Here is a 14,891-nt window from a genome sequence, read left to right on the forward strand (position 1 = left end):
AATATTAAAAGTATTTTACCGATGTTATTATATGCGTCAGGTTAAATTTCTGATTTTATATGTTTTGAATAGATAAATAGAATATTCGTAGTACGTACCTTTTTAAAAATGTTTATGCTAATTATCAATATATACGTATTGCCTACCTAGTATTATTATTTAATATGTAAAAATAGAGGATATCACTTATTGGTCTTTATTTTAGGATTACCTAATGTTTTTATAAATGCAAGTCACTTAATAAGATAGAGAAAGAGTACACAAATACAACTTAAAAAAATTCTAGAACAGGTACTTAATATTTTAACAAATGTTAATATTTAAAAATATTTTTTAATCATTTGTCATTTCATTACATCTTCTTAGGAATTGTTTAAATCATTTTAAGAAACTTGTTTTTTTTTTTTAATTTACGAATTTGAATATCCTATAGGGTCTAAAATAATGGCATACAGTCGATAGAGTAGAGTTAACCTAGAGTAGATAACCTAATAAATATTATGTGTAAATACCAAAATAATGTTTAAAAATATTAAATTAATCATAAAACTGTCAATTATCATTCATGTTTAAAAAAATCACTGTAACATATGCATTATAAATTATAATACAGTTTATTAGTTATAAGTAATAGCGTGCAATACGTGTATTAATTAATTTTTATATTAACTTCAAATGATCCCAATAAGTAACATTGGTATACTACTATAAACCTGTTAAATTGAATGATAAGACATATGATACGAGATTGTATAATATATAATTTAAGTACTTAGTTAGTTTTTATCTATGTAATTTTAAATGAATAATATTTTTAACCTTTTAAATTTAAATCAGAAATTACACCTCTAATTATCGATATAGTAATAACTAATAAGCATAGATAAAATAATAAATTAGTATATTTAAATTTGATTAAAACAATCGATTATGTCTTGAATATTCTATTCTATTTAGTTAAATTTTATTGACGTTACATTTTGATCACGATTTTATTGATTTTACAATGTTTTGATGAATATTTTTATTTTTGTAAAAAAATACTTTAATAAAAAAAAATTCTCTAGTCATCAACTTTAATAGAGATTTCTGTTAATAAATTGGAACTAATTAATATTTTTAGAGGGTAAAAATTAAAAAATTCCATTAATTTATTAAATTATTGGCGAATAAAAAGTACAAACATTTGTGAAAATGTAAAAAGAGTTAGATTATCCTCCCTAGTCTTATTTGTTTTAATTTTATGTATCTATAAATGCTAATAATTAGTTTTACTCTGTTAAAAAGTTTACAATTTTAATACAAGTTCCTAATAAATTGTTAATAAGCACTGCAATTTAAAAAAAATATTTCCAAAATATTTTCAATAATTTTTTTATGAGCGTTTATTGAAGTTGAAATTTTTATGAAATTAGATATTAACGTACAAAATAAACGATTCGTCATTAAACGTTCTTTTATATCCAAACAGCTCAATAGTCATTTAAATTTAACACAACATTACAAAGATTTACTCAATGACGAGATACATACGGCATACTAGATACCTACATGGCTACATTAGCTGATTGGTTACTTACTTGCCTTTATTTTTTTAGTTTCATATATTTATATTTCGAAAACAATATAGTAAAATGATTTTATTTATTTTTAAATCACACCGCATAACAAATAAATTGTACGCAAATGCAAAATGTTGGATGTTTAGAGGTATCTATCTCACTGAATTGTGATTTGTGGGTTATATTTTACATTCGTACATTATCACTGGTATGACTAAGACTAATACTCTGTATAATCGCTCTTTTGATTTCTATGGTAGTAACTTCAATCCCATTAATCTTGAGAGTGCTTAAAAACATTTGTGTTCTCCTATATGATGCGTTTTTTTAAGTTCTTCATGATTATCATATTTATACATATTACTTAAGACGGTACCTAAATATTTAAAATTATTAATTTCTTTAAATATATATTCTTCGATCTGTGGACTAACTGCCTGTTGCATCTGATGTTTATTCCGGTCATCGCGCCTGTATTTTTTTTTATTCTTGTTATTAATGATTAGCCCTAGTTTTTGGCGCTTTATATCAACAATTCTGTTACTTTTATGTCTTGCTTTTTTTCACCCAATGTTACGACGTCATCAGCATAGGCTAGTAATGGAATATTCAACCGCCGTTAATTTCTTGATATTTTCATTGTATACTTCCCTTACTACCTATAGCACGATGTTGAAAAGTAATGGTCACCTTGTATTAATAATTTTGTTGTTTCGAATTCTTCTGATTTTTTGTGAACAAATTTACAAATTTACATTATTATTACTAAAGGTTAAACACATTTGTCAAAATCAACGCATATAACTATTGTAATATTATATGATATATTTATATATCAATATCATTGTTGACTGTTGTTAAGTTAAATGATTTATAAGTTAATATACCAACGTACTATTAAATGGTAAAATGGTAAATGGTAATATGAATACGTTTGTTGTATAAATAGCTAAAAAATAATCAAAATATTATGAAAACGTCATTGTAACATTGTGTATAGAAAATAATTATATACAAAAAGGCAAAAAGTTTCAATGCCTACTTAGTATTAGTTGACAATGTTGACATACCTATTTTAAATTACGATAATATAATAAAAGTTGTTATTTTTCGTAAGAATGTAAGATATCTAATTTTGTCAACATTTGAATTGAAATATCCATAAAAATAAATGCATGCATGACGCAGGGTGCAGTATTTTTGAGATTTATTGATTGTAATAATAATTACTTCTGAACAACCTTGTAAGTACATGTTATATATTTTGAAGCGTTATTAGCTTTAAAATATGAACTTCAAATAACGCTCATATAAAAATTGGGCTTATGTATTTCCAATATTTTTATATTTTTATGTATAAAATAACCTTGGTATAAGTACAACTTATCTAAGATTTTGTACTCAATATTTTTTTGACAAACCAAATTTTTTTTATCAAAACTGATAATTTCAAAATTTCAAATGCCTATAAAAAGCTTTTGATAAGGCTAAATATTTTGAACATTTTGTTTTGTACTTAAATTAATGTATCGAAATAAATGGAAAAGGAGGAATTTTTCAAGTTTATATATACCTACAGTTACTGTACACAGTTATTTTTTTCTTTGAATAATATGAATTAACGAAAATTATTGAAAAAAAATATTTGTTAGATACATATTTACGTTGGTATCCAATGCCATTAACATTGAAACTACAATTATTTTTTATAAAAAATATATTTGTGGCTTCAAACTAAACAATTTTTTTAAATTCTATGTAAATAAATTATGAGAAATCTTTTTAATTCACAAACAAAAGTTTTATCATGTATAAATAAATAAAAATATAAAATAAAAAATAAACATTAAAAAGTTGAAAATGTCTATATAATTAGTACAAAATATGTTGCAAATTAAATTCTAATAAATGCCTATTAAATATTCAGTAAAAATGTATTTTGTTCTTAAAGCTTGTTACATACACGCACGCTTTTGTCCCCTAAAGTACCAACAAGTTTCAAATTTCTACTTTCCCTTGCTCTCAAAATTGAAACTTGAAATAGTATTATTGCTTCAAAAACACGAATTATTAAAAAAACCAATAGTCAATACCTACACTCGTTGCTTCATTTAAAATCTAAGAGACTATTCTATAAAAAATTAATCATCATTGATCACAAATGGTCATTTGTAAATTTTTAATTCGCTTATTCAGTATTCTAGTGTTTTATTATAGTCTATAATCTTGACTATAAAAGTTAGTGAATGTCTCTTGATTTGATGTGTAATTATGTAATTACTAATTATTATTTTAGTGAAATAATTTTTACTTAATTAATATCTAAATAAATAATAAAATAATTTTAGAAGTTGCCTACTAAATGTCATTATTAAACAAATATTTAACGTTATAGTGCGTTTGGGTTTATTTTTGAAGATTGTTCATTTTTCTATAAGTATTTAACACAATATAAATACATTTGAATATTAATATATTAAATATACTTAATTATTTATATAATATTAAATAATATTTAAGTGTTCTATTATGTTTTTAAATAATTATAGTTAGTTCAATAATTAGATTATATTACTGATTGTTCATTCTTTTTATGTTAATGTTCAATGATACATCTTCATTCATGCCAAGAGAATTTGACGTTTAAAAATTACTTTCTACTCTATTTTTACTGTTTCTTTCTACTAGCTTTCAATTGGCATTTAGATATGAGGCACTACTGAGAATAATATATAACAATAAATATTTTAATGGACACTAATTGTTTTAACATCTTTCAATCATAATTTTAATTGTTTTGATACAGAATTTTAGATAGATATATCAAAACATAGGTATCTATATATTTTTACGTTAGTTAATATTTTAGTATAGTAAAATTAGCTAATAAGACATATTTCAGTACAGTTGAGCTGGCAGAATTTCCAACTTTAAATAATTTAATACAAGTGATTTTTAATGAGGGTGCTAGTATGTATTTACTTTTTAGTATATACTGGATAATATGTAATATTGTAATACGATAAAACTTGAATAATAGTGTATTTTAAACAATATTAATAGTTACCTACTAATTTTATAATTTATTGCATTATTATTGTCAATTATACATTTGTGTAGGAGGTATCTGTCGTATATAAATTTATCTTAAAATATATTTTTCGAGTAGTTAATATAGTTAGTTGTATAAAAACATTAGTCATCATATATTTTTGTATGACCTTAGAGATATATAGGTATAAATAAAATATTTTACATACCTACCTGTCTAATAGTAACTAGTAAGTATATAGTAACTATATAATGCATAATCTATTCTTGTAAATTACATATCTACTAACTTCTGTTATTAGTTGTACCTAAATAGAGTTTGTATTAAAAATTAACAAATTTAAATACTGTATTAAAAAATTTAATTTTTAAATAGAAAGTTTTTTATTATAAAATAAAAAAAATAGGTTTTTTTAGCTTTTAACAATCAACACCCTTCATTAATATATTATATTTTAAAATAAAAATGAATCAGTTCTATTTTTTTTCACGGGGTTTAAGTGTGCTCGTGTATAGTTCAAGAATGTATCAATATTAGAATAATAGGAGTATTACTTTGTTAAGTGTTTATAATTTAAATAATATGTAGGTACAAATACATTTGTTTATGGTTTGCGCATTTGATACAAATTATTTTCACATTTGACTGTAAAAGTATACGCAATATTATATGAAATATTTTTAGTATTTTTAAAAGTGCAATTTATTAGAAACCCAGTGTATTGGAAATTGTGGCTTCCACGTGTGCAGGCACGTGATTTATCAAGGATAACAGTTTGCAAATTGCACGATTGTCGGGGAGGCAGACAATTGCCCAGGCTATTGCTTAATTTGCGTACGTGATTGGCGACATGTGTGCGAATTTTTTTTCTCCAACGTCACGTTCGCTAGTATAGACCAGTGGCCAAACGTATAGCCGGCACAGACCGTGTACCGACAACGTCATCACAGATTTTGCAGACCCGCGCATACCGTATTACCAGCACAAATACAGGTCGTCATCATAATAATTAATTATAACTAGGCACTGAAATCATTGCCTCAGAATTATATGCATCGTGTTTGTACTGTCAACGGTTATTGCAGTGTGTAGGTAATAACTAATAAGTAATAACGTATATAATTATTATTATTAATTTTTTGACGGGTTACCGTTAGGATTAGGAACACAAATATATATTAAGTAGGTATACATTATGGACCTACCTACCTCTGAAGTCTGTGGTAGTTCATATATTTTATTTTATTTTGGATCACTTTTACCAATTCACCTATAAATAAACGAGGTTATATGTACCATATAAATTGTAAATCTACACATTTCCTTATTTAATGTTGATTGTTTTTTTTTCATATTAAAAATTATAAGTACCTACTGGTGAAGGTCTTATCTATAGGAAAATAGTAAATACGATATTAGGATATATACTTACTTTGGTGTTATTGAATAAGATACACTTTTTTGGAATTAATCGTGAACTTGATTAATAAGGATAAACTAATTTCAAGGCGTTTCAAAAAATATATATATTAATTTTTTTTATTTGTTAAATTAACGTCATGTAATATGACATTTATTTAAGGCACCAACTACGTCAGTGAATAAATTATGAAAGTATTAATTTTATATTTACAAATATTTACGTGTCATTTTTTTAGTTACTCTTACAAATAATTGTTTAATTATATATTTTTTTTATTAGTAATAAAATATGTTGATAAATTAAAAATTTTATTACAGCTATAAATTATTGTATGTGTTCATAGATCATTATGTAGTTTTTTCTAATTTTGAATCATAGTTTTATAATTATTCTAAATTATATTGTAAAATAGAAGCGTTGACAAAATATGAAATAAAATGTATTAATAAGATTATAATATTGATCAAGTATAATATTATAATATTAAAGAGCAAAGAACGTGTATATATTCTGGGTACAAATTAAAGATAAGATTGCTTCGAAAAGATATCGATAAATTACTACTTCAAATTTTTACCAACTATACATACATTTGATTTATAAATTAATAATTAATACATAGGGCTAACAAATATATTTAGTCAAAACACCCTAAAATGATTAATAATAAAACATATAGGTACTTCATTGATGAGTAGTTTGATTGTTAAAAATTAGTGTATTACTTATAATAATGATTAAAAAATTTGTTGAATGTATTGGACACTTATATAATAATATATAATATACTCACAAATAAAATAAATTTATAAGAACAGTATTAAATAGTATATTTTAATTTTAAATATGATGCTTATACACTCGTAATTTTAAATTTTTATCGTAGTATGTTTATTCACTTTAGCATTTTATCAATATTAAAATACTTGTGGTGGGTTATACATAAATGTCCATTAGAATTTATAATAAACACTAAATGTTTTAGTAAGTACGTAAAATATTTAAACATCAATAACCTATAGTCGAAGTATAAAATTTTAATGATCTGTTAAATTTAACGAATTGTTTTGCAATTCGTCATCATATATTTTTTTGCTGTTTAATTCATGTTTTTTTTAATGGATATTAGGTATTATATTGGATAATACCTACTACATGTACATAATATTATCATATTCATCAATATTATATACATAATTTTATATAAGGATTAAAGGATTTCACTAAGATACCTAATTTAAAAATTATTTCAAGTGCTTATAACTTAAGTGTTAAAATATTCACTTTCATTTAATCTATATAACAAATTATTGAAGCACGCAACATAATAACACTTCTTCTTGATTTTGTTTTATATTAGTTTTATCGTTCAAAGACCAAAATGTTTATCTCATCAAAATATTTATTTTCGTAACTTACAGTTTTTACATGCATCTATCGCCTATTAAAGCTGTTCTACTTATACAGCCATTGGAAATTAATTGAACTTTCAGAGATCGTCACTCCCACATGTGTTGTTTCCATCTTACATTTAATATAATATAATGGAAAGTAATGTTCTTGTGGTGGCGCGGTGCCACCGTGCCACCTCATATAGTAGTTCAAACAAAAAAAAGGATAACATAGCAATTTTTCTTTTAGTAATTCCAATTTTGTGTTATTAAATTAAATATTTACCTAAAATTAAATTTCAAAGTTAGAACATTATCTGTGTTTTCCGTTGATTTTTTTATAATATTTAAGTTTTTAGTGAATTATGAACATTTTTAAATTTTAATATGTTAGATATTCATGAACTGCTTGAAAACATCGTAAAATACCAACGATAACACACAGATAACGTTCTTACCTCTATAAATATGACAATTGATAGGTAATAGGTCGAATCAATCTATAATATTAAAGTTAATAAGTAACAATATACAATATTGGAACTGTTATACGAGTTTGTAAGACGGAGAAAACATCTGTGGCTGAGGCGTTTTCTTAAAAACTTTCAAAACATTTTTTAGCTTTTGAATAAATGGTATATAATTGCTTAACTTAGTTGTATGAATATTTATTTTAGTCAAACAAAACGGTAAATTACAATATATTATTACTATGTACAATGTACCTCAGTTATAATTAAAGTCTTTAATTCTTATAGACTTTTTTTTATTATTTGAGTAAAATAAATATTTGATTCTGTGCATTCTAGTTGTATATTATGTACTTATGAAATACGATAAATTTCCAGTAACGCCTTAACTTTCATTAATTTTATCACAAAATAATAAATATTCGGAATAAACGATTAATACCGGTTAAACTTATCTATCAATGTAATTTATGATTTTAAAATAATAATAGGTACCTATTAATTCCTATAGATTAATGTGGTTGATAATTATAAATTTATTGGACAAAAAAGTACCTACCTATATACACACAACTATAATATGTAGTATATTGTAAAATACACATTGATTACAACACACGCGTCGTGGCGAACGTTTTTCAATAAGTAGGTAGGTACCTACCGTATAGTACCGTTTACACGTCACATAAGTATTAAATGATATTGTATGTAAAGTAACAATTATTATTAAGTTGTTGATAAACCAAATTGATCTCTTAATAGTTCTACGCTTGGAAGTGGATATTATTTCGCTTAAAATATGCGATTAAACTAGTTTAAAATATATTCAATTTATCAAAGGTATATTAGGTAAGAAAAAAACGAATACGTTCGATTTTTATGTCGTATCGTGTTCAAAAATAATTATAATTGGAGACGGATAGTAGTTGTGAACGAAAATAAGAAACCAGACATCAAAGAACCGCGTAGAAATTCATATAAAACCATGGTTTGCTAAATCTATGTATCTACCTAATACCTATTTGCTACCTAAAACCTAATACCAACGAAACCGTACAGCACCGGTTACTAGGTATTTTGTCATAACCGCGCGTTCGTGTTTTTCTCAATTCGGCGATTGCTAAAACAACAACAACAACGAAAAGTAACGTGTACGAGGTCCAAACGAAACAGACAGTGCTGCTATTATTATTATTATTATTATATAATACTATTTAATAACAATACACTATTACGGCACAACAATTAATGTCGGTCGAGTGCGCGCGTTCGCTTGCTGTGGCGTCGGAATAATAAACAAAATAAAACATTGTTGTCTACTAAAGGTAGGTACGTTATGACTTATGACTATAGAGTACCTACGGATTTTGATGGCGTTATCTTTTTTTTTATTTGCTCAAAACGAAATTTTATTAACTATTATTCATATAAGTAGCCAAGTAGGTATAATGTGTAGAATAAATGGACGGTGTTTTGTATTACTTTTTTGAAGTTTCGATTAAGTGTAGGTACTAATTATTTAAAAAAAAATGCTTGAGTATTGTATAGTATTATTTTTACATTTTTTAAAATTTGGTAGTACGGTATTTGGTAGTTTTTTGCGGGTTAATAGTGCTTCAAAATCCGTCATAACGGTTGTTCAAATTTTAACACAAATATACATACCTAACGACAATCGTATCAATCACAACAAGAACAAATTCTATTAGGTAATTGAGTACTACGATAACGGCAGCGCGCGCCGGCCGGCGCGACGCCCGCGAACCAGCAGACCGGCTATAGTGGCTCCATCTGTGGGCCGCACGCGCGCGCCGGGTCACATGGTCTGACCGACAAATTGAATACCGTCTGGCGGTCCCCGTGATTCCGTGATTCCTCGCGTTCGCCACTCTCTCGGCCAGTCACCAACCGCACGTCGCGCAGTTTATTAGAGGGGAAAGAGCAGAGGACGGAAAGAGGAAAAAATTAAATAAATAGTGATCCGATCGACAAGACGACGCGAGCGAGACGGACGCGGCGCACAAATACGACGTGACCGATCGGCCGGCCGTTTCTCGAGTAATAATACCTAATACAAATATTAAAAAACGAAAAACGGGCCGCGGCAGTGACCTTTTTTTCCGCGCAAATTTATCCGTTCGATTTTTTTTTTTTTTCATTACCTAACTACGTTTTTGCGCGTTCGACCTCTAACGTGTTGCAAAATTCGAGATCGTGATCCACCTGCGTAGGTACCTATTTGTATACCTACTATACTCATACGTAGTTTTTCCGTTGGTTTAAAAAAAAAAAAAAGTTGTTTTTCGAGCTTTTGGATTACGAAAACCACGGAGATACCGCCGTGTTTGGCAGGTCGGGTCACCCCGTGACAATATTTTGGCCTTTGATCGGCCATTGGTCGCCGAAGACATAATAATATTATCCTCGACGACGAGTCACCCGCTAATCGCCAGTTCGCTCACCGCGTACCCACCGGCGGTATGCGGACGCCGTGCGAAGCGGGCACTGGCGTCCGGCGCGACGGACCCTGACCCGGCGGTACCCTGCCCGGTACCACCCAGCAATGGCCTAAAGTCATGGTGAAACGGTCGCACTGCAACAGCAGCAACAGCGGTGGCGGCCACCGGCGGAGTGTTGTGGTGACGGTCAGCGTATTGGCGTTGTACGCCGTGTTGTGCGGTGGCGCGGTGTCGGGCACGTCACTCGGGGACCGGACCGCGTATTACGGAGTCGCGGTGGCCGCAGAACGGGTGGACGACGCGGCAGTGGTGGCCGCGGTCGCGGGCTCGACAGCCAGGAACGGCAGGTCGGCGACTAACCTGTCGCACATAACAGGCACCGCCAGGAAAATCAAAATGTTCATCAAAAACAGATACCTGCAGGTGTTCCCGGACGGCACGGTGAACAGCACGGCCGAGGATACGAACGATTATGGTGAGTCCTATATAATTATTAATATGCTTGCGTATATATGTGTGTGTGTGTGTGTGTATAAGCGATCTAAATTCTAAAGTCTATCGCAATCGCACTCATCATGGTTTTGAAATTTAGAATACATCGGCTATTATATTCCCGAGGATGTGTACATCGAAGTCAAATTTTAAAATTTAGCATTTCAAAGGGGGAACTCATACAAAGATTTGTTGGCGCACGAAATACGAATATCGATTTGATATACGTAATTTACATTTAATTGAGCTTTAAACAGGGTACAAATATAAATCCACTACGATTATTTAATTTGTCTCGGGTATCCCCCTGCGGGATTAGCTAGTATCTATATACTAGCTATTCTATATAATAATTATCAATAATAATCGCGATAATAGTCATTAAAATAATATAATATCTATCTATACCTAAGTAGTAAGTAGGTATATAATATAAAAATTATTATAATACACAGATCGTCCGTTTTATATGTTATAATATATTGTATAATATCGTTGTGTCGGTCAAGATGTGTAATGATAACGTTTTTTTTATTATTTAAAATTTTTTTTTTTTATTCTACCAACGAGGTAATGTGCGCGATTTAAACAGGACCGCGCTAGCGGGTACTCGTCGGAAATTCTAAATCTCCAATGCCCACACGTTCCCATTAACCGAAATACGTCTTGTAAGTATTATAGTCGTATAGGATGTAATGTATCGAACGAAACGATCGGTCGTTATTACGCTATATAATATACGCGGCATATTATCGAAACGCTGCCGCGCAGAGGTGCAAATGTGTTCTGATAGATATAATATTATCAGTCACACGACGTTTCAAGATTATTATTTATTAATCGGATATATAATCATGGTTAATGGGCCCATAATAATAACACGGCCTATACGTGTTTTGTGTAGTTATATTATATCTATACACGATGGAAACGAATATTCCTGTTTTCGGTACCGACGCCTCAGGTACCGATCGATATCTTTCAATTTGACAAGTTTCAAGCGAATCGTGTGTGTGAATGTGTTTTTAAACACCGCGATTACATATTTTTATGTCTAAAACGATTACATATTGTTTTAACTTATCTATTTAATATAGATACAATTGAATATTATAACATATTTCCGTTGTTGGGTTAACCAATGTTATATGCAGATAAAAAAAAAATACTTAAAATCCAAGACGATTTCGAGAGAGAAAGACATTTTGGTGATTTAACATTATTAGCATAATATGAAAATAATTGCGTATAAATTCAATAATGCACCATAATTCATACTATAGAATATTTGTACTCATTTAAATGTTTCATAACGTGGTCATATTACAATAAAATATATAAATGTAATTATTCGTAGGTATACAATTTAAAAATATTTGAAACGTAGGTACTAAAAATTAGTTTTTCTCCAGACATAAAATATATTATACTTTGTTATGGAACTTGACTAACACGTTTACACGTATAGTTTTAGGACTGAATATTTCATAATATTATTTTCAAAGTATGTCGATAAATAAAGTTTACGAGATCTTATGTTTATTTTTAATACGTCATTTAATATAGTGTATTCAGTATCAATTTAAATTACTTTTAAAGTAAATTGTTTTTAGAAGTCCAAGATATTTGATGTAAGGCCGAATAAAATTATAATGTTAGGTATTTAAAAGAAATTTCAGTTTAGCTAAATTAGACATAAGTAACAATAAAACATTAATTAATGTAATAATTATCACAAATTATATATATTATTATTACGATCACCGATCTCTTTGTGAATATAATTTAATTAAATTCAATTAGGTATTATCAATCGATTTAAACAATAGTGTTTTAAAATATTATATACATCAATATTCAATGTGACATCAGTTTAACTAAGATTTATCGTTTTAACATAAATGATACGTGATTACATTTAATTAGTTATAACAAAACAAAAAAGTATTAATATCGGTATAAATGTCTAAATTAAAAATAAAAATTATAAAATATCTACTATCTTTCGATTAAAATGTAAATTATGTATTAAATTGTTTTTTCCAAAATAAATAAATAAAAGAAACAAGTACAATTCAATACAAAAAGCATTGTATTCTAGTTAAGTATATGGTATATTGTACTTCTCAAGTAATTTCGTTGTAAACAACCGTTTGAAAATGATTTATGATAATTTTAATAAAATTTTAATTTAAAAATAAATCCTAATTATTTGTTTGAATCAGTATTATAAAAATATACCTGATAATAGTTTATTTTATTTTTATTAAGTTAAATTAAATTATATTAAGTTTGTAGCTGTGGTTAGGTTAGGTTATTAGTTTCAAGATATTTAATATATTACATAAAACATAATATTGATGTATTATTGTATTTTAATTTATCATTATATATTAAACAAATATTTATTAATTATATCAATGTAAAATGTCGTTTTAATGATGAATTTAAAACAATTAGTTTTATAAATCATTTTTTTTTAAATTGTTGCAATTAGTACATCAAGAATATATCGTATAGGCATTTTTTATCAATGTATAATTATTATAATATATGAGATTTTATTTTGTAAAGAACAAACAAAATTGTCAACACATTGTGCAACATTTATATTTTCGTGCAATTATTTATCATTGCTTTCATTTAAAAAGACTTAAGTTTCAGTCTATTTTCAGTCCATTCAACTTCCGCTTCTAATATTTTTTAAATAATGTAGGTATTATACATAATATATTATCAAAGTTTTTGAATTTTTTTCTTTGAAAACATTTATGAAGTAAGCACCGTTTGAATGGCTTATTCATAAATATTAGTCTCAAATTTTCTTTAACTATTTAGGAAAAATTAATGGTATGCCTTACTTCAATAGTTATATCAACTTAATCCTCTGTAATGATGGTTTGGTATTTTTTTTTTTGTGGGTCATTTTCAATAAGTAGTATAGTTTCGTATATTTTATACATTTATCCAGGGTAGGAAAGTCTTTCTTTAGTTATTTTCTGTTGGGAAATTGATATTTAATTTCATATTTTTAATAATCTACCTTTATAAAATTAAGCAATTCCATAAAAAATGTTTATTTCTCTTAGTGTTTAAATTAACTAGATATAGTAAAGTTTTTCGGTTTTTAAAAGTAATATGCCAACGCCACTAATAAATTAAAATCGTTATTCGAGTGTAATGGTTTATCGTTACTTTCAATTTTAAGCTCATAACTTAACTCTAACTCGTGAAACGTAAACTATCCAATTCTAGCATTTGGGTATTTTTCAACTTAAATTTATTGTAGTGTCGACTGTCCTGAATTATAAGTATTTCTACAGACAGGCGCCATTCTTGGTTATTCTTGACTGAAATAGTTTTTATTTTTAATCTAGTTGTATTTTATTTCAAATTTGAATTATTTTGTTAATGTTATCTTAATTATTTTTGGATGATAAAATCTATATTGTTTCTAAATATACTTGTTTAGATCATAAATAATTTTATACCATGCTACAATGCTGTATACTTCAGAAAATACCATTATTTATTTGGATATAAATTATATAATTGTTTTTATCTTCTTTAAAATGTGTATTTCGATAAGAAGTAGAATTAACGAGTGATCTACTATTTGTTTGAAGTATGATGTCAGAAAAATAATTATGTAAACATCAATTACAATTTTTCTACTACAAAGAACTAAATTTAATATAGTACATACCTATTTTAATGTTTTTATTTTATATTAATGTGATTTAAATTATTTGTTATTTGTAACATAAATTTCCAGTCCAAATTAAAAAAAATAAAATTTGGGTATCAAGGTCACTCAAATGAATACAAGAATAATTTTTCCCATCACACACACAGATAATATATAAATATAATATATAATATATATACAATCTAGATAGTTGAATTTTGTGAAAACGTAAAGAGAACCGGCTTCTGTTCATTGTCCTCTGGAATTCTTTAGATTCGGATGATGATGAAAAGATAATTTGTTAATAAACGAATGTTGAATGAACTACCATTCGCTATAAATCAATAGGACCAG

At 27.1% G+C, this 14,891-nt stretch overlaps 1 protein-coding gene across 1 annotated transcript in view; it reads left to right on the plus strand.

Annotated features, from left to right (window-relative positions):
* Positions 1 to 9,766: 9,766 nt before the first annotated feature.
* The window catches only part of LOC132932130 (uncharacterized), a 73,792-nt gene continuing 68,667 nt past the window's right edge, over positions 9,767 to 14,891 (plus strand). The window contains exon 1 of the mRNA XM_060998357.1: positions 9,767 to 10,832. Coding sequence (XP_060854340.1) covers positions 10,475 to 10,832 — 358 coding nt within the window. The 5' untranslated portion in view covers positions 9,767 to 10,474. The remainder of the gene's footprint in view (positions 10,833 to 14,891) is intronic.

The sequence above is a fragment of the Rhopalosiphum padi genome, chromosome 1 (genome assembly GCF_020882245.1).
Source record: "Rhopalosiphum padi isolate XX-2018 chromosome 1, ASM2088224v1, whole genome shotgun sequence".
NCBI lineage: Eukaryota > Metazoa > Arthropoda > Insecta > Hemiptera > Aphididae > Rhopalosiphum > Rhopalosiphum padi.